The sequence below is a fragment of the Eubalaena glacialis genome, chromosome 10 (assembly GCF_028564815.1).
Source record: "Eubalaena glacialis isolate mEubGla1 chromosome 10, mEubGla1.1.hap2.+ XY, whole genome shotgun sequence".
Lineage (NCBI taxonomy): Eukaryota > Metazoa > Chordata > Mammalia > Artiodactyla > Balaenidae > Eubalaena > Eubalaena glacialis.
The window spans coordinates 56529031-56550211 of NC_083725.1; the positions used below are offsets into that span (position 1 = coordinate 56529031).

The window sequence follows — 21181 nt, forward strand, 5'->3', positions numbered from 1 at the left end:
CTCAAATTCCTCTCCAACCTACTGCGCTTGCCTCAGTTATGTCCCTCACCATCTCTTCTTCAGGCTACTACAATAGCAAACTAATAGGTATCTCTCCTTCCAATTATTTAATCTGTTACATTCATTCAGACAGTCCCTGGATCCAACACTGTTCACTCTGCAAACCTCTATGTTCTCAGTTTCCTATCTACCAAACGGGAATAAATGTATTACCTATCTCACAGAGTTGTTATGATGGCTACATGAGATATTCCCCAGCACCATGCATGACACATAGGAAGTACGCAGAAAATGTTAGCTATTATTACTATTATTACTATTGTTATCACTACTACTATTTTTTCATTATGGCTCTTTTTTTATTGAAGTATAGCTGATTTACAATGTCGTGTTAGTTTCAGGTATATAGCAAAGAGATTCAGTTATATATATGTTTTTTTTTCCAGATTCTTTTCCCTTATAGGCTATTACAAAATATTGAGTATATTTCCCTGTGCTACACAGTAGGTCCTTGTTGGTTATCTATTTTATATATAGTAGTGTGTGTATGTTAATCCAAACTCCTAATTTACCCCCCGCCCTTCCCCTTTGGTAACCATAAATTTGTTTTCTATGTCGGTGGGTCTATTTCTGTTTTATATATAGGTTCATCAGTATCATTTTTTTTCAACTATTACTATTTTTTAACACATGATAGATATTCAAAAAATGTCTCTCCTTCTTTCCTTCTACAACCCTGGGTAAGTTTTTTCTTACATCGCTTACTAAAGTATTTTACATTTTTTAGTTATATGTGTATATAAAATTTTTCATTTACTAGAATATATCCCTTGGAAGAAAGAATCTGCATAGTGTCTCACAAATTATAAACGCCATTAGCTGCTTGGGTTTTTAAAGAGAAAAAAAAGAAATCTGGAGATATTAGGAAGATTCTTTTTTCCTTTCAAAGACAATTTGTTCCTAAGAAAGGGAGAAACAAAAAATTATAAGAAATTATCTGAACAAAGTTGGTCAACTGCTAAATGATGTATTACAGGAAAAAATATATCCTATGTACGTACAGATAAGGATAAAAAATCAGATGAAATTTTCTTTCTAACTGAAGCTTAGCTTTAAAAAAATTAGAAAACTTACATATAACATGGGTATTTCTGCAATGGACATCAGAAACTTTCTGCCTGAGAAAACTGGAGGTGATTCTTCCTCCAACATAAAATACACAAAGGACTTAACAAGTTGCTGAATATAAACATTAAAGGAAAATAATTGAGCGAGTCAGTCATAGGAGGAACACAGATGTTACCTTATTATAAGTATTTTATGTCTCCACAACTTAACCAAAAGCTTCATAGAACATAAATATGCTGCAAGACCAATTTATTATTATTGCAATTTTTAAAACCTAATTATCTTATAACTCTATTTTTAGAGCTTTAACAAGTATTAGAAACTTTCCAGAGACTATGTGGTAAAGAGTTTCTTATACAGATTTTTCAGGTCAATTTAAAGGCATGACTTATTCAATAGTATAAACTTTATCAATTACTAAAAGTTTATAAATATTAATGTTCTTAAGGCAAAAATCTATAGAAGACTTTGGAAATTATATTTCTTTTTTTTTTAGAAAAGGATAAAATTATTATTCAATTTATTATTCCCTATATACAAAAAACTAGTTTGGTAAAACATTAAAAGCTTCACTTTTAGACTGAAAATGATTCATAGCTCCCCATAATTCCCACTTCTAGTTCACACTGTACTGGAGATCTTAGCAAGTACAATAATGCAAGAAAAATAAATACAAGGTATAAGAATTCAGAAAGGAAGAAATATTGTCCTTATTAACTTATGAGCAATTTTTTTTCCTTATTAGTCATCAATTTAATACACATCAGTGAATACATGTCAATCCCAATCTCCCAATTCAACACACCACCACCCCCACCCACCCCCCCGCTGCTTTCCCCCCTTGGTGTCCATACATTTGTTCTCTACATCTGTGCCTCAATTTCTGCCCTGCAAACCGGTTCATCTGTACCATTTTTCTAGGTTCCACACGTATGCGTTAATATACGATATTTGTTTTTCTCTTCCTGATTTATTTCACTCTGTATGACAGTCTCTAGATCCATCCACATCTCAACAAATGACCCAATTTCATTCCTTTTTATGGCTGAGTAATATTCCATTGTATATATGTACCACATCTTCCTTATCCATTCATCTGTCGATGGGCACTTAGGTTGTTTCCATGACCTGGCTACTGTAAATAGTGCTGCAATGAACATTGGGGTGCATGTGTCTTTTGGAATTATGGTTTGCTCTGGGTATATGCCCAGTCGTGGGATTGCTGGGTCATATGGTAATTCTATTTTTAGTTTTTTAAGGAACCTCCATACTGTTCTCCATGGTGGCTGTATCAATTTACATTCCCACCAACAGTGCAAGAGGGTTCCCTTTTCTCCACACCCTCTCCAGCATTTGTTGTTTGTAAATTTTCTGATGATGCCCATTCTAACTGGTGTGAGGTGATACCTCATTGTACTTTTGATTTGCATTTCTCTAATAATTAGTGATGTTGAGCAGCTTTTCATGTGCTTCTTGGCCATCTGTATGTCTTCTTTGGAGAAATGTCTATTTAGGTCTTCTGCCCATTTTTGGATTGGGTTGATTTTTTTTTAATATTGACCTGCATGAGCTGTTTATATATTTTGGAGATTAATCCTTTCTCCGTTGATTCATTTACAAATATTTTCTCCCATTCTGAGGATTGTCTTTTCAACTTGTTTATGGTTTCCTTTGCTGGGCAAAAGCTTTGAAGTTTCATTAGGTCCCATTTGTTTATTTTTGTTTTTATTTCCATGACTCTAGGAGGTGGGTCAAAAAAGATCTTGCTGTGATTTACATCAAAGAGTGGTCTTCCTATGTTTTCCTCTAAGAGTTTTATACTGTCCAGTCTTACATTTCGGTCTCGAATCCATTTTGAGTTTATTTTTGTGTATGGTATTAGGGAGTGTTCTAATTTCATTCTTTTACATGTAGCTGTCCAGTTTTCCCAGCACCACTTTTTGAAGAGACTGTCTTTTCTCCATTGTACATCCTTGCCTCTTTTGTCATAGATTAGTTGACCATAAGTGCATGGGTTTATCTCTGGGCTTTCTATCTTGTTCCATTGATCTATGTTTCTGTTTTTGTGCCAGTACCATATTGTCTTGATTACTGTAGCTTTGTAGTATAGTCTGAAGTCAGGGAGTCTGATTCCTCCAGCTCCATTTTTTTCCCTCAAGGCTGCTTTGGCTACTCAGGGTCTTTTGTGTCTCCATACAAATTTTAAGATTTTTTATTCTAGTTTTGTAAAAAATGCCATTGGTAATTTGATAGGGATTGTACTGAATCTGTAGATTGCTTTGGGTAGTATAGTCTTTTTCACAATATTGATTCTTCCCATACAAAAACATGGTGTATCTCTCCATCTGTTGGTATCATCTTTAATTTCTTTCAACAGTGTCTTATAGTTTTCTGCATACAGGTCTTTTGTCTCTTTTGTCTCCCTAAGTAGGTTTCTTCCTAGGTCTTTTGTTCTTTTTGTTGCAATGGTAAATGGGAGTGTTTCCTTAATTTCTCTTTCAGATTTTTCATCATTACTGTATAGGAATGCAAGAGAGTTCTGTGCATTAATTTTGTATCCTGCAACTTTACCATATTCATTAATTAGCTCTAGCAGTTTTCTGGTGGCAGTTTTAGGATTCTCTATGTATAGTATCATGTCATCTGCAAACAGTGACAGTTTTACTTCTTCTTTTCCAATTTGTATTCCTTTTATTTCTTTTTCTTCTCTGACTGCCGTGGCTAGGACTTCCAAAACTATGTTGAATAGTAGTGGTGAGAGTGGACATCCTTCTCTTGTTCCTGATCTTAGAGGAAATGCTTTCAGTTTTTCACCATTGAGAATGATGTTTCCTCTGGGTCTGGGGTATATGGCCTTTATTACGTTGAGGTACGTTCCCTCTATGCCCACTTTCTGGAGAGTTTTTATCATAAATCGGTGTTGAATTTTGTTAAAAGCTTTTTCTGCATCTATTGAGATGATCATATGGTTTTTATTCTTCAATTTGTTAATATGGTGTATCACATTGATTTGCATATATTGAAGAATCCTTGCATCCCTGGGATAAATCCCACTTGATCATGGTGTATGATCCTTTTAATGTGTTGTTGGATTCTGTTTGCTAGTATTTTGTTGAGGATTTTTGCATCTATATTCATCAGTGATATTGGTCTCTAATTTTCTTTTTTGGTAGTATCTTTGTCTGGTTTTGGTATCAGGGTGATGGTGGCCTCATAGAATGAGTTTAGGAGTGTTCCTTCCTCTGCAATTTTTTGGAAGAGTTTGAGAAGGATGGGTGTTAGCTCGTCTCTAAATGTTTGATAGAATTCATCTGTGAAGCAATCTGGTCCTGGACTTTTGGTTTTTGGAAGATTTTTAATCACAGTTTCAATTTCATTACTTGTGATTGGTCTGTTCATATTTTCTATTTCTTCCTGATTCAGTCTTGGGAGGTTATACCTGCCTAAGAATTTGTCCATTTCTTTCAGGTTGTCCATTATATCGGCATACAGTTGCTTGTAGTAGTCTCTTAGGATGCTTTGTATTTCTGCAGTGTCTGTTGTAACTTCTCCCTTTTCATTTCTAATTTTATTGATTTGAGTCCTCTCCCTCTTTTTCTTGATGAGTCTGGCTAATGGTTATCAATTTTGTTTATCTTCTCAAAGAACCAGCTTTTAGTTTTATTGATCTTTGCTATTGTTTTCTTTGTTTCTATTTCATTTATTTCAGCTCTGATCTTTATGATTTCTTTCCTTTGCTAACTTTGGGTTTTGTTTGTTCTTCTTTCTCTAGTTCCTTTAGGTGTAAGGTTAGATTGCTTATTTGAGATTTTTCTTCTTTCTTGAGGTAGGCTTGTATAGCTATAAACTTCCCTCTTAGAACTGCTTTTGCTGCATCCCATAGGTTTTGGACCATCGTGTTTTCATTGTCATTTGTCTCTAGGTATTTTTTGATTTCCTCTTTGATTTCTTCAGTGATCTCTTGGTTATTTAGTAACGTATTGTTTAGCCTCCATGTGTTTGTGTTTTTTACGTTTTGTTCCCTGTAATTGATTTCTAATCTCACAGCGTTGTGGTCAGAAAAGATGCTTGATATGATTTCAATTTTCTTAAATTCACTGAGGCTTGATTTGTGACCCAAGATGTGATCTATCCTGGAGAATGTTCCATGTGCACTTGAGAAGAAAGTGTAATCTGCTGTTTTGGGATGGAATGTCCTATAAATATCAATTAAATCTATCTGGTCTATTGTGTCATTTAAAGCTTGTGTTTCCTTATTTATTTTCATTTTGGATGATATGTCCATTGGTGTAAGTGAGGTGTTAAAGTCCCCAATATTATTGTGTTACTGTCGATTTCCTCTTTTAGAGCTGTTAACAGTTGCCTTATGTATTGAGGTGCTCCTACGTTGGGTGCATATATATTTATAATTGTTGTATCTTCGTCTTGGATTGATCCCTTGATCATTATGTAGTGTCCTTCCTTGTCTCTTGTAACATTCTTTATTTTAAAGTCTATTTTATCTGATATGAGTATTGCTACTCCAGCTTTCTTTTGATTTCCATTTGCATGGAATATCTTTTTCTATCCCCTCACTTTCAGTCTGTATGTGTCCCTAGGTCTAAAGTGGGTCTCTTGTAGACAGCATATATATGGGTCCTGTCTTTGTATCCATTCAGTGAGCCTGTGTCTTTTGGTTGGAGCATTTAATCCATTCAAGTTTAAGGTAATTATCAATATGTATGTTCCTATTACCATTTTCTTAATTGTTTTGCATTTGTTTTTGTAGGTCCTTTTCTTCTCTTGTGTTTCCCACTTAGAGAAGTTCCTTTAGCATTTGTTGTAGAGCTGTTTTGGTGGTGCTGAGTTCTCTTAGCTTTTGCTTGTCTGTAAAGCTTTTGATTTTTCCATCAAATCTGAATGAGATCCTTGCTGGGTAGAGTAATCTTGGTTGTAGGTTCTTCCCTTTCATCACTTTAAGTATATCATGCCACTCCCTTCTGGCTTGTAGAGTTTCTGCTGAGAAATCAGCTGTTAACCTGATGGGAGTTCCCTTGTATGTTATTTGTCATTTTTCACTTGCTGCTTTCAATAATTTTTCTTTGTCTTTAATTTTCGCCAGTTTGATTACTATGTGTCTCGGCGTGTTTCTCCTTGGGTTTATCCTGTATGGGACTCTCTGCATTTCCTGGACTTGGGTGGCTGTTTCCTTTCCCATGTTAGGGAAGTTTTCGAGTGTAATCTCTTCAAATATTTTCTCGGGTCCTTTCTCTCTCTCTTCTCCTTCTGGGACCCCTATAATGTGAATGTTGTTGCATTTAATGTTGTCCCAGAGGTCTCTTAGGCTGCCTTCATTTCTTTTCATTCTTTTTTCTTTAGTCTGTTCCGCAGCAGTGAATTCCACCATTCTGTCTTTCAGGTCACTTATCTGTTCTTCTGCCTCAGTTATTCTGCTATTGATTCCTTCTAGTGTAGTTTTCATTTCAGTTATTGTATTGTTCATCTCTGTTTGTTTGTTCTTTAATTCTTCTAAATCTTTGTTAAACATTTCTTGCATCTTCTCAATCTTTGCCTCCATTCTTATTCCAAGGTCCTGGATCATCTTCACTATCATTATTCTGAATTCTTTTTCTGGAAGGTTGCCTATCTTCACTTCATTTAGTTGTTTCTCTGGGGTTTTATCTTGTTCCTTCATCTGGTACATAGCCCTCTGCCTTTTCATCTTGTGTATCTTTCTTTGAATGTGGTTTTTATTCCACAGGCTGCAGGATTGTAGTTCTTCTTGCTTCTGCTGTCTGCCCTCTGGTGGATGAGGCTATCTAAGAGGCCTGTGCAAGTTTCCTGATGGGAGGGACTGGTGGTGGGTAGAGCTGACTGTTGCTCTGGTGGGCAGAGCTCAGTAAAACTTTAATCCGTTTGACTGCTGATGGGTAGGGCTGGGTACCCTCCATGTTGGTTGTTTGGCCTGAGGCAACCCAACACTGGAGCCTACCTGGGCTCTTTGGTGGGGCTAATGGCAGACTCTGGGAGGGCTCACACCAAGGAGTACTTCCCAGAACTTCCGCTGCCAGTGTCCTTGTCCCCCCAGTGAGACACAGCCACTGCCCGCCTCTGCCGGAGACCCTCCGACACTACCAGGTAGGTCTGGTTCAGTCTCCTATGGGGTCACTGCTCCTTCCCCTGGGTCCCGATGTGCACACTACTTTGTGTGTGCCCTCCAAGAGTGAAGTCTCTGTTTCCCCCAGTCCTGTCGAAGTCCTGCAATCAAATCCCACTAGCCTTCAAAGTCTGATTCTCTATGAATTCCTCCTCCCGTTGCCGGACCCCCAGGTTGGGAAGCCTGACGTGGGGCTCAGAATCTTCACTCCAGTGGGTGGACTTCTGTGGTATAAGGGTTCTCCAGTCTGTGAGTCACCCACCCAGCAGTTATGGGATTTGAATTTACTGTGATTGCGCCCCTCCTACCGTCTCATTGTGGCTTCTCCTTTGTCTTTGGATGTGGGGTATCTTTTTTGGTGAGTTCCAGTGTCTTCCTGTCAATGATTGTCCAGCAGCTAGTTGTGATTCTGGTGTTCTCACAAGCGGAAATTTTATTTTTAATTGCAGTTAAAATTTACCTGCAGAATTATTTTGGGTAATACTAACTGGGTAACATTAATAGTAATAAAATGTGAAGTTAGTATTTTAACTTGACAAATTAAATAAACTAGTTTGGGTTTCAACAATGTGTGGGGGAAAAAATAAAAAGTAAATATCTAATAAACATGCTAAGTATATCATAACACTAAAAACTGAATTCTTACTGCTGTATATTGTATGAAGCATGTGACACAGATAATGCACTGCATCAGGACCAAAAGTTTCATCAGTAGGATATGCCAGAAATTTTACAGATAAACACGAGCATTTTATAGTCCTTTTGAAGTCCATTCACTGCATTTGGACCTAACCAATATCATGGACAATTGCTTTGAATTCCTAATCTATGAAACTGAAAAGTTAAGAAATTCTCATTAACAAGTCAGTAAATATAGTGGGCCTCAGAAAATGTATGATACATTAAAGCACTTTTGCTATATAATCACAGCAATAATTTGAAGTTTATATTACATTTTTAGGCCAAGAGGCCCACAACTCCCGGTTTTACAAGCGTTCTTTGAGATAAATAAATGTCATTTCACAGAGAGAAAAAAAATACACAAGCAGTGACCTACACAACATTTATATAAACATCTGTTTGTTTCAGTTTCAACAAAGGAATTTGTATTAACTACCCATTGTGATTATGTGTACCAACCTTAAAATGCAAAAGAAAGCCATAAACAAGGCCCCATTAGCAGTCAGAAATGAAGCAGATTGTAGGATCTCAGGGAGCAGTTTGTGTAAATAATAATCTAATTTTCGTTTCCGGAGAATTGCTGCAATCTGGAAAAAAAGGAAAAAAAAGGCTCTTTTGTTTAATATAACCAACTTTTCCCACTTAAGTTAGTTCTTATGTGGAAGATACTGAAATAATAGCATGTATTTAAAAATTAAAGTAAAAACTCTGGTATTTTACTGGCTCCTCTATGAAAATTCTATTTCTGGGACAGAAGACACTTTAATTTATTGAAAGTATAATGGGTAAAATAAACACCTAGAAATTACAACATGGATCATATGATAAATAACCTCCAAACATTGAGATAAATATTTATAATGCCTTAAAAAGTTTTAAACTGGGGCTTCCCTGGTGGCACAGTGGTTAAGAATCTGCCTGCCAATGCAGGGTACACAGGTTTGAGCCCTGGTCCGGGAAGATCCCACATGCCACGGGGCAACTAAGCCCGTGCGCCACAACTACTGAGCCTGCACTCTAGAGCCCGTGAGCCACAACTACTGAAGCCCACGTGCCACAACTACTGAGGCCCACGTGCCTGGAGCCCGTGCTCCGCAACAAGAGAAGCCACCACAGTAAGAAGCCCACGCACAGCAAGGAAGAGTAGCCCCTGCTCGCAGCAACTAGACGAAGCCCATGCACAGCAACAAAGACGCAACGCAGCCAAAAATAAATAAATAAAATTTTTTAAAAAAAGTTTTAAACTGAAAAATAAAATATATGTTTAAATGGAAAAAATAAAGTCCAATCAAATAGAAATTGAATGCTAAAACAAAACTACATTACAGATACTATCAGCCTGGATATTAGAAAACTTCAATGATAAAAACCAGAGAAATTCATTCATTCAGTTTCACTGAGAAGGGGATATGAGCTAGATTAGGAAGAACAGTATAATTCTCACAGGTCACCAGGAAGAAATGCTTTTCTATCATGATGAAACAATATATCAAAAGAACGAAAGTTAAGGGGACAGAATTAGGGCATGAGGGAGGGAATGTAAGGAAGGGCAAGACTGACTTGAGAAAAGGAAGACCAGAGAACTCTGTATTCACTTTTCACCATTCTAGACATAACAGCTTCCCTATGGTCAGGGATCAACAAATCTAATGCCCTCTTCTCAGTTCTTTTCTTACTCTACCCCTTAGAAGCCTCTGATAATTTCCTACTTCATTCAATTAAACAAACTGTTATTAAGAATTATGCCATACACGGGAAAAACAACAATGAATAAGATCTAATCCTTGCCTTCAAGGAACATAAAAACTTGATAGGGAAATAGACATATAAACAATAAACTACAATAAGGCAGTGTGGTAAATGCTATACTAGAAGAAGGAGAAACTGCTATAGAAATACATATTAGGGAATAACCAAAAAGGAGATGGGACTGGACAGGTAATAATGCCTGGAAGATGGATCTTGACAAATAGGTAAAACTTTGACAAAAGAGAAGTTTCTATGGTTTCTGTGACTTCACTGTTTTCATTCTCCCATTATATCTCTAAGTGCTATTCCTTTGTTAGCATTTCTTCCTCAGATCTCTACTCATTCTACATACAATCTCTCCCACAGCATCATCTATCATGTCAAAGTAGGAATTCCAATATAACCCCTTCTAATTTTTTTTTTTTTTTTTAATTTTTGGCTGCATTGGGTTTTCGTTGCTGCACACACGCTGTCTCTAGTTGCAGCGAGCGGGGGCTACTCTTCATTGTGGTGCACAGGCTTCTCATTGCAGTGACTTCTCATTGCGGAGCACAGGCTCTACATGCACAGGCTTCAGTAGTTGCAGCACGTGGGCTCAGCAGTTGCAGCACGTGGGCCCTAGAGCACACAGGTTTCAGTAGTTGTGGGCTCAGTAGTTGTTGCTCACGGGCTCTAGAGCACGAGCTCAGTAGTTGTGGCACACAGGCTTAGCTGCTCCAGGCATGTGGCATCTTCCCAGGCCAGGGATCAAACCCATGTCCCCTGGATTGGCAGGCAGATTCTTAACAACCACACCACCAGGGAAGTCCCTCCCCTAAATTCTTAATGCATACTTCAAATGTCTATTGGACATGTCAATAAAGACATACCACAGACATAAAAAAAAAGCATGTCCAAAGTAGAACTTATTATACTTTCCAAAAATGCTTTTATTTCTGAGTTTCTAACCTCAAGTAATAGTACCACATCCACCCAATTACTTAGAAACAAAATGTTGGTGTCATTTTCAATTACTCCATGGATCCTCAACCATCTCCTCAGTTCTAATGGTCTCCTAGTATCTTCAGGTTTTAGAATGTAATGTCTCTTTCATTTTAGACTCAACAATGGGCAGAATATGGTACTCTGTTATATATTCAAGTAGTTACAGAAAAAAATCCCCTCTGTTCCTGGAAAGGAAAAAACAAAACTGTCCCTATTTGCAGATAACCTGATTGTCTACACAGAAATTCCCAAGCAAGTTACATACAGACACACACACACCTCCTAGAACTCATAATGCAGTTTAGCAAAGGCAAAGGATATAAGATAAACATACAAAAGTTATTTGTATTTCTATATAAAAAAAATTAATACATGGACACCAAAATTAAAAATACAATAGCATTTGTAACTCCTCAAAAAACAAAATACTTAGGGAAAAATCTACAACACTTGTATAGGACTTGTATACTGAAAGATACACAATGCTGATGGAAGAAATCAAAGAACAGATTAATAAATGTTCATAGATAGGAAGACTCAACATGGTAAAGATGTCAATTTTCCCCCAAAGCAATATACAGGTTTAACACAATTTCTATTACGATTCCAGAAAAGGTTTTGTAGATGTGGACAAGATTATACTGAAATTTATATAGAAAAGCAAAGGAAGTATAAGAGCTAAAACAACTTGGAAAAAGTGAATAAAATGGGAGGAATGAGTCTACCCAATTTCAAGACTTATTATATAGCTACAGCAATCAGGTTTTGTGATATTGGCAAAAGGATAGACAAATAGATTAATGAAATAGAATAGAGAACCTAGATATAGATCCACACAAATATATCCAACTGATTTTTGACAAGGTACAATGGCAATTCCATAGAGGAAAAATAGCTATTTCAACAAATGGTGCTGGAGCAAATAGACATCCACAGGCAAAAAAAAAAAAATTAACCTCAGCCAAAGTCTCACTGTTTATACACACTTTATACAAAAATTAATTCAAAATGTATCAGAGACATAAATCCAAAACATAAAACTACAAAATTTTTAGAGGAAAAAAAATCAGGGAAAATCTTAGGGATCTAAGGCTAGGCAAAAGCGCAATTCATAAAAGGAAAAATTATAAATTACACTTCAGAATTAAAACTTTTTCTCTGTGAAAGACCTGTTAAGAATAAAAACCCTAGCTACAGAATGGGAGAAAATACTTGTAAACTACGCAGCCAGCAAACGACTAGTATCTAGAATATAGAAGGAAATCTCAAAACGCAACAGTAAAAAACAATCCAATTAGAAAATACAAATGATATGAACAGATATTTCACCGAAGAGAATATGCAAATGGAAGATAAGCATATTAGCCATTAAGGAAAAGCAAATTAAAACCACAATGAGCTATCACCATAGAACTGTCAGAATGATCAAATTTTAAAATACTGGAAACACCAAATGCTGACAAGGATGCAGAGAAATTGGATCTCTCATGCACTTGTTGGGGGGAATGTGAAATGGCAAAAGCATTCTGAAAAAGTTTGACAGTTTCTATAAAAACTAAACAAGCAACTATCATATGACCCAGCAATTGCAGTCCCGAATGTTTATCCTAGAAAAATGAAAATGTATGTTCACCCAAAATTTGTGCACAAATGTTTATAGCAGCTTTGTTTGTAATAGTCAATAAATGGAAACAACTCCTATGTCCTTTAAGAGATGAATGGTTTAAAAAACTGAGGTGTATCCATACCATGGAATACCATTTAGCAATAAACAGGAACAAGCTAGTGATACATGATACAATACTGATGAATTTCCAGAGAATTATGCTGAATGAAAAAAGCCAATCCCAAAAGACTACATACTATACTATTCCATTTACATAACACATAAAATGACAAATTTATAGAAATAAAGAATAAATTAATGGTGACCAGGCATTAAGAGGAGGTGGGTAGGTGGGAGGGAAGTGGGTATTGCTATAAAAGGGCACCACAAGGGATCCTTGTGTTGATGGAAATGTCCTGTATATTGACTATATCAACAGCAATTATTTTGGTTGTGATATTTTACTATCATTTTGCAGGATGATACCACTGGGAGAAACCAGATAAAGAGCAGAGGGAATCTATTATTTCTTACAACTGCATAAGAATCTACAATTATCTCAAAATTAAAAGTTCAATTAAAAAAAAAAGCAGTCACCCACATAGCCAATGGGCATATGAAATATGCTTAGCATCACTAGTATTCAGAAAACTGCACAATAAAATACCACTACACACACACACCAGAATGTCTAAAACAAGGAGAAATGACAATGCAAAGCACTGTTGGGAATGAAGTAACTGGAACCTCACACATTGCTGGTGGGAATGTAAAACTGCATACTTACTTCAGAAAACTGTTATTATCTAATGAAACTAAATGCACACTTATCCTATGATCCAGCAGTTTCACTCCTAGGTATATATCCAAGAGAAATAACTGCTTGTTTCCACCAAAAGTCATATTCATAACACTATCTGTAATTACAAATACTGCAAAACACCTAAATGTCCATTAACAGTAAGGTAGATAAATTGTACATATTTGCAATATTGGTAAATCATACTGTACAGTCTACTGTAAGAAACACGGAAAATCTGACACAACACATGGGAAGTAACCTAAGACCTTATCAACACTGTGCTGTAACCCAGAGCTTCCAACCAGGGTTTACAAGTGGCCAAAAAACTGATCCTCTCAACAGTCTGGGTAGCCAGGCCAGGACTAGGGTAACAGAGCAAGGTGATAATCATCTCTGTTTTCCCTAGTGTGCCACACAATTATTATCATTTTCTATGTACATCACAGCATGCTATAGTGTGAAAAAAGATTAGAAGCACTGATCTAACCAAATAACATAAAAGTAACTGTACTAGCCATATAGGAATTGTAAGGGCACATGCACACATGTATAAAATCATTATCAGACATCATCCAACAACTTCACAAACATCATATTGTATAGCAAAAAATGTTGCAGTGTTCATATGCTTTTGACCAAGTAATTCCATGTCAATAAATTCCTTATGAATTTTCCAAATATGCATACAAACATTTAGCTCAACAACAAAGTATATAATAACACTATGATTAAAATATATATTTGTATTTATTTATTTATATTCATATAGCTTTTGAAGACAATATAATGACCAGGAAAAAAATGAATCAAAATACTTAAAGTGATAAGACAGACTACCAAACAATATTTTCTAGTGAACATATGGAACAAACACTAGAACATTATGAACTGGTTATCTTGGTAATAGATTATTTTAATCTTCTTTTTGCTTTTGGGTATTTTCTAGACATTCTGCAACAAACATGTTACATTTATAAAACTGGTAGAAGGGGAATAAGTATGAGAAAGTGTGGATTAATTATTATAGAAAAAGATCTGAATAGAGAATAGAAATAATCAGCATGATAAAGTATAAAATAATCAGGAGATATGATTTTTACTCTTAGTTCTACAATAATGTATATGAATGCTACTTATTTCAATTCTGTTTAGATTTCATCTTCCTCATTTATTAGATAAAGAGGCTGACTTAAATGACACAGGTGACATCAGTAAGATGGCAGAATAGCAGTTTCCAGCACTCATCCCCTTGCAGAAACATCAATTTGAACAAATACTCATGTGCAAAAATACCTTCACAAGAGCTAAGGATTCCAGGTGAGAGATTAAAGCACCCAGGTGGAGTGGAGAAATAAGAAAAGATGCATTGAAGAGGGTATGAAAAATAATCTCATATTACCCACATCAACCAACCTCCAACCCCAGGCAACTCCGCATGCATAGAGACACCCACCCAAAGGAGGAAGAAGAGTGAAGTGAGCGCCCAACTTCACCACAAACCCCAGCTCCAGGCCTGCCAAGTAAAATCAGGCATCAGGTCAGGCCACACAGATCCAGGATTCAGAAGTGCCCCCATGGACTCAGACTCCAGGCCCACCCCAGTGCCATGCCAAACCCCAAGAAACCAGGCTCCAGGCTTACCCCATGGATCCATTTCAAGCCCCAAACTGAAGCCCCAAACACCAGGCCTGCCCAGGTAGACCCAAGTATAAGGTGCACACCAGTGAACTCAGGCTTCAAGTCCACCCCCAGGCACCAGAGTAGCCTGCCTGATAACTCCAGCAGCAAACCCATCCACAGACTCCACCAAATGGCTTTCATTGGCTTTCACTGCAGAAGCCCAAGTGTAAAGACTGGAAGAGGTGCCTACTTCTTCAAATGAACAAATACCAAAACAAGGCCACAGAAATACAAATGTTCAGGAAAACATGACACCAACAAAGGAACAAAATAAAGCACGAGTAACCAACCCTAAAGAAATGGAGATCAATGAACTGCCAGACAAAGAATTCAAAATAGTTGTCTTAAAGAACTGCAGTGAGCTGTAAGAGAACACAGATAGACAACTAAAACAAAATCAGGAAAACAATACATGACCAAAATGAGAAGTTAAACAAAGAGATGGAAGGAAGGAAGGAAGGGAGGAAGGGAGGGAGGGAGGGATGCATGAATTCTGGAGCTAAAGAGAACAATGACTAGACTTGATCAAGCCAAAGAAAAAAAATCAGTGAGCTCAAGACAGGTCATTTGAAATTACTCAGGCAAAAGAACAAAAAGAAAAAATATTGAAAGAAAATGAAGAAAGCCTATGGAAATTATGGGATACCACCAAGGGAATAACATATGGATTGAGGGAGTCCCAGAACAAGTAAAGAAAAAGGAGCAGAAAGCTTATTTAAAGAAATAATGACTGAAAACTTCCTGAATCTGGAGAGGAAAATGGACATCCAGATCCATGAAGCCCAAAGAATCCCAAACAAATTAATTATAAAGAGATCTAGTTCTTCTTTTTCTATTTCTTCTTTTTCTATTTCATTAATTTTGAGAGGATCAATATTCACTAATCCCATTGTGATAATCATTTCATGATGTATGTAAGTCAATCCATTATGCTATACATCTTAAATTTACACAGTGCTGGATGTCAATTATTATCTCAATAAAACAGAAAGAAAAAAGAGATCTTCACCTAGACACATTATAATCAAATTCTCAAAAGTCAAAGACAAAAAGAGAATTTTGAAAGCAGTAAGAGGAAAGAAAACTTGTCACATACAAAAGAACCATCGTGGTGGGGGGGATAAATTGGGAGATTGGGATTGACATATATACACTATTGATACTATGTATAAAACAGATACCTAATGAGAACCTACTTTATAGCACAGGGAACTCTACTCAGTGCTCTGTAGTGACCTAAATGGGAATGAAATCCAAAAAAGAGGGGACATATGTATACATATAGCTGATTCACTTTGCTGTACAGTAGAAATGAACACAACATTGTAAAGCAACTATACTCCAATAAAAATTTTTTTAAAAAAAGAAAATATTAGCAAATAGAATTTAGCAACACATAAGGAGAATTATATACCATGGCCAAGCGGGCTTTATTCCAGGGATGCAAGGCTGGTTCAATTTATAAAAATCAATCAATGTAATTCACTATATTAACAGGCTAAAAAGAAAAATCACATGGTTATATAAATCAATATAAAAGCATCTGACCAAATTCAACACCCATTTATGACAAAAACTTTCACAAAAATAGTAATAGAAGGCAAATTCATCAAGTTGATAACTACAGCTAATTTCTACTTAATGATGAAAAGACTGAGTGCTCTCTTCCTAACTCTTATCAAAATATCAGCAAGGTTCTTTGTAGATATAGAGAAGATTATTCTAAAGTTTAAATGAAAAGGCAGAGGAACTAGAAGATCTACAACAATTTACAATAGGAAGAATAATGTAGGCAGAATCAGTCTGCTCAATTTCAAGATTTATTATATAGCTACAGTAATCAAGACCCATAATAGAAAAACTGAAAAAATTTTCAGAAAAACTGAAAAGTCAGACCTTATCAAAATTTAAAACTTCCTTTACAAAGGAAGAAAAGAGGCAGTATCCATATAAAGCGGATGAAAAGACAAGCCACAGACTGGAGAAAATATTTTCAAACCACATATGCACAAAAGGACTACGAACTAGAATCTATAAAGAACTCTCAAAATTCAACAGTAAAAAAACAAATAATCGGGGCTTCCCAGGTGGTGCAGTGGTTAAGAATCCACCTGCCAATGCAGGGGACATGGGTTCGAGCCCTGGTAGGGGATGATCCCACATACCACGGAGCAACTAAGCCCATGCGCCACAACTACTGAGCCTGCACTCTAGATCCTGTGAGCCACAACTACTGAGCCCACATGCCACAACTACTGAAGCCCACGTGCCTAGAGCCCTTGCTTCACAACAAGAGAAGCCACCACAATGAGAAGCCCGCACACTGCAACAAAGAGTAGCCCCTGCTCACTGCAACTAGAGATAGCCCGTGAGGAGCAACAAAGACCCAACACAGCCAAAAATAAATATAAATAAGTAAACAAATTTATTTTTAAAAAACAAAGGTGATACAATACATTACCAAATGAAGGATAAAAATCATGATCATCTGAGTAGATAGAGATAAAGCATTTGACAAAATTCAATACCCTTTCAAGATAAAAACATCAATAAACCTCATGATAATAAAAGGTCATATATGATAAGCCCACAGCTAACATCAAACTCAACAGTAAAAAAATGAAAGCTTTTCCTTTAAGACCAGAAACAAGACAAAGGTGCCCACTCTCACCACTTTTACTCAACTTAGTACAGGAAGTCTTAACCAGAGTAACTAGTCAAGAAAAAGAAATAAAAGGTATCCATATCAAAAAGGCAGAAGTAAAATTGTCTCTGTTTGCAGAAAACTCTGAAACCTCTATCAAAAAAAATTAAAACTAATAAATGAATTCAGTAAAGTTGTGGGATACAAAATCAATATACAAAAATCAGCTGCATTTCTATACAGTCACACCAAACAATCTGAAAAAGATACTAAGAAAACAATCCTATTTACAATTATATTATCAATAAAATACTTAGGAATAAATTAAACCAAGGAGGTGAAAGATCTGTACACTGATAACTTTAAAACATTAATGAAAGAAACTGAATAAGATGCAAATAAGTGGAAAGACAGTCCATGTTCATGGATTGGAAGAATTAATATTGTTAAAATGTCCATACTACTCAATGCCATCTATAGATTCAATGTAATCCCTATCAAAATTCCAAACGCATTTTTCACAGAAATGGAAAAAAACAATCCTAAAACTCATATGGAATCACAAAAAAATGTGACTAGCCAAAGCAATCTTGAGAAAGAAGAACAATGCTGGAGGCAACACACTATACCTGACTTCAAAATATACTACAAAGCTATTGTAATAAAAACAGCAGAGTACCGGCATAAAAACAGACATGTAGACCAAAGGAACAGAATAGAGAGCCTAGAAATAAATTCATGCATTTATGGTCACAGGATCTTCAACAAAGGTGCCAAGAACACACAACAGGGAAAGGACGGTCTCTTCGATAAATGGTGCTGGGAAAATTGGTTATCCACATGCTGAAGAATGAAACTGGACCCTTATCTTACTCCATATACACAGAACAATTCAGAATCATTAAAGACTTCAATGTAAGACCTGAAACTATAAAACTACTAGAAGAAAACATAGAGAAAAGGCTTCTCGGGCTTCTCTGGTGGCACAGTGGTTGAGAATCTGCTTGCTAATGCAGGGGACACGGGTTCGAGCCTTGGTCTGGGAAGATACCACATGCCGCGGAGTGACTAGGCCCGTGAGTCACAATTGCTGAGCTTGCGCGTCTGGAGCCTGTGCTCCGCAACAAGAGAGGCCGCGATAGTGAGAGGCCCGCGCACCGCGATGAAGAGTGGCCCCCACTTGCCGCAACTAGAGAAAGCCCTCGCACAGAAACGAAGACCCAACACAGCCATAAAATAAAATAAATAAATAAATAAAATTTTTTTTAAAAAAGGCTTCTTGACATTGGTTAGAACGATACTTTTTTGGATATAATTCCACAAGCACAGCAACAAATGCAAAAACAGACAGATGAGGTTACATCAAACTAAAAAGCTCCTGCACAGCAAAAAAAAAAAAAAAAAGCTATCAACAGAGTGAAGAAACAACCTACAAAATGGAAGAAAATATTTGCAAACCATTTGCAAAATTTGATGAGATTAATATCCAAAATACAGAAGAAACTCAAACAACTCAATAACAAAAAAACAATAACCATTTAAAAAAAATGAGTAAAGGACCTGAACACACATTTCTCAAAAGAAGACATACAACTGGCCAACAGGTACACGAAAAGATGTTCAACGTCACTAATCATCAGAGAAATGCAAATCAAAACAACGAGCTATCACCACACACCTGTTATAATGGCTATGATCAAAATACAAAAGGTGGTCAGTGTTGGTGAGGGTATGGAGAAAAGGAAATCCTTGTGATACACACACACACACACACACACACACACACACACTGGATTACTCAGCCTTAAAAAAGAAGGAAATACTGTCATTTGGGACAACTTGGATAAAACTGGAGAAAATAATGCTAAGTAAAATAAACCAGGCACAGAAAGACAAATACTTCATGAACTCACTTATATGTGGAATCTAAAAACCCACAGAAGCAGAGCAGAATGATGGTTGCCAGTGGCTGAGGGGGTGGGGGAAAATAAAGAAAGGTTGGTCAAAGGATACAAAGGATACAAAGGTGTAGTTATGTAGTTATATAGGATGAATAAATCTAACAGATCTAATATACAGCACAATGACTATAGTTAGTAACACTGTACTGAATACTGAAAATGTGCTAAGAAGGTAGATTTCAGGTGCAACTGAAACATTCATTCACTTTGTTGCCACATTCATTTTTATTGTGGCAGTGTGAAACTGAACCTGCAGTATTTCTGAGGTATGCATGTATATCAAATCATCATGTTGAAAAATAAAAATAAAAGGTCAACACTAAAAATATGACACAGTTCTTTTTTCCCTACTTCTAAAATTGTACCTTTTTTTTTTTTTAATAAATGGTACTAAAGGAAATGGATACCTGTGTAGAACAAAAAAATTAACTTTGACTCCTTCCTCACACTATACACAAAAGTTAATTTGAGATGGATCATAGACTTAAATTTGCAAAATATAAACAATAAAGTATCTAGAAGAAAACACAGACAAATATCTTTATGAACATTCCAGGCGTAAGTCAAAAGTCAGAGACGGCATTAAGCATAGTTCATGAGGGCAAGTATGGAGACTGACCTGACTAACACAAAGGCTACAGACTGAAGACTGATGCAAAATTATAATGACAGGCCCCCAATTTAGGTGTTTCCCTTTACAAAAATATCGCTATTAAACATCTATCAGGCCTATGTACATTTCATCTAATTCCTTTATTCTCCCTTATCTCTTTCCCCATGTGATTAATGCTGCATATTTGCCACACAAATGGTTGACTGGTATGGGGATTGCATAGCTATGGAACAGAACACAGCTAATTGGCCCTCAAAGGGGCTGACCCCACGATCTTAGCCTTAGTACCAAACTTTAATTTAGCAGTCTTTGTTAGCCCCAGAGCTTGATCATTAACTCTCCTAGAAGACTATTTCTAGAGGGTCTAACAAATCTAGATTTTTGGAAAATAAAAGTTTCCAATAAGAAAGAGTTGATTTTATGTTTTATTTATTTAATCACCAGCAAATAATGATTTCTTTAAAGCAGGTTTCTCAATCTCGACACTACCTACATTTTGAGCCAGATAATTTGCTGCTGTGGAGGGCTATCCTACGCATTACAGGATGTTTAGCAGCAACCCTGGCTTCTATTCCATAATGCCAGTACCATACCCTGAGCTGTGACAACCAAAAATGTCTCCAGGGAGTACCAAGTGTCTCCTAGAAGGCAAAATTACCTTATTGAGAACAACTGCTTTAAAGAAAACAGCATAATGAATTTACATTTTTAAAATATTAACAGAATATTTACTTTATTTAACAAACACTTGTAACACTTACTATGTGCCAGGCACTGTTCTAAACACTATACAAATGTTAACTCAATCCTCATTAACAATCTATGAGATGGACATGATTCCCACTTTAGAGATAAGAAAACATGGGCACAAAGAGATATGTTGCCCAAAGTCACACAATGAGTAAGTAGGAAAGCAGGGACTGAACACAGGTAAGTGGATCCAGAGTCCATGCTCTTAACCATGATACCTGACACTAAAGTCCGACATTCTAAATGAGGGAACATATCACTTATCCATTGTGCATGTTACAGAAAAAAAACTTGTGACTTACTAGCCCCTATAGGAATTCAGGCTGCCCATCCTGAAAGAAAAAATACTAAAATATAGGGAAAACAGAACTGAGATATATATATATATATTTTAAAACCTAATAAAATATTCATAAATTTGGTATATACATATACTAGTTATGTAAC

At 36.3% G+C, this 21181-nt stretch overlaps 1 protein-coding gene across 4 annotated transcripts in view; it reads right to left on the reverse strand.

Annotated features, from left to right (window-relative positions):
* TMEM135 (transmembrane protein 135) overlaps nucleotides 1-21181 on the reverse strand; it is a 252500-nt gene that overhangs the window by 201243 nt on the left and 30076 nt on the right. For all 4 annotated transcript variants that reach the window (XM_061202749.1, XM_061202751.1, XM_061202748.1 and 1 more), the window contains exon 2: nucleotides 8405-8532. In XM_061202749.1, the coding sequence (XP_061058732.1) occupies nucleotides 8405-8532 (128 nt within the window). The remainder of the gene's footprint in view (nucleotides 1-8404; nucleotides 8533-21181) is intronic.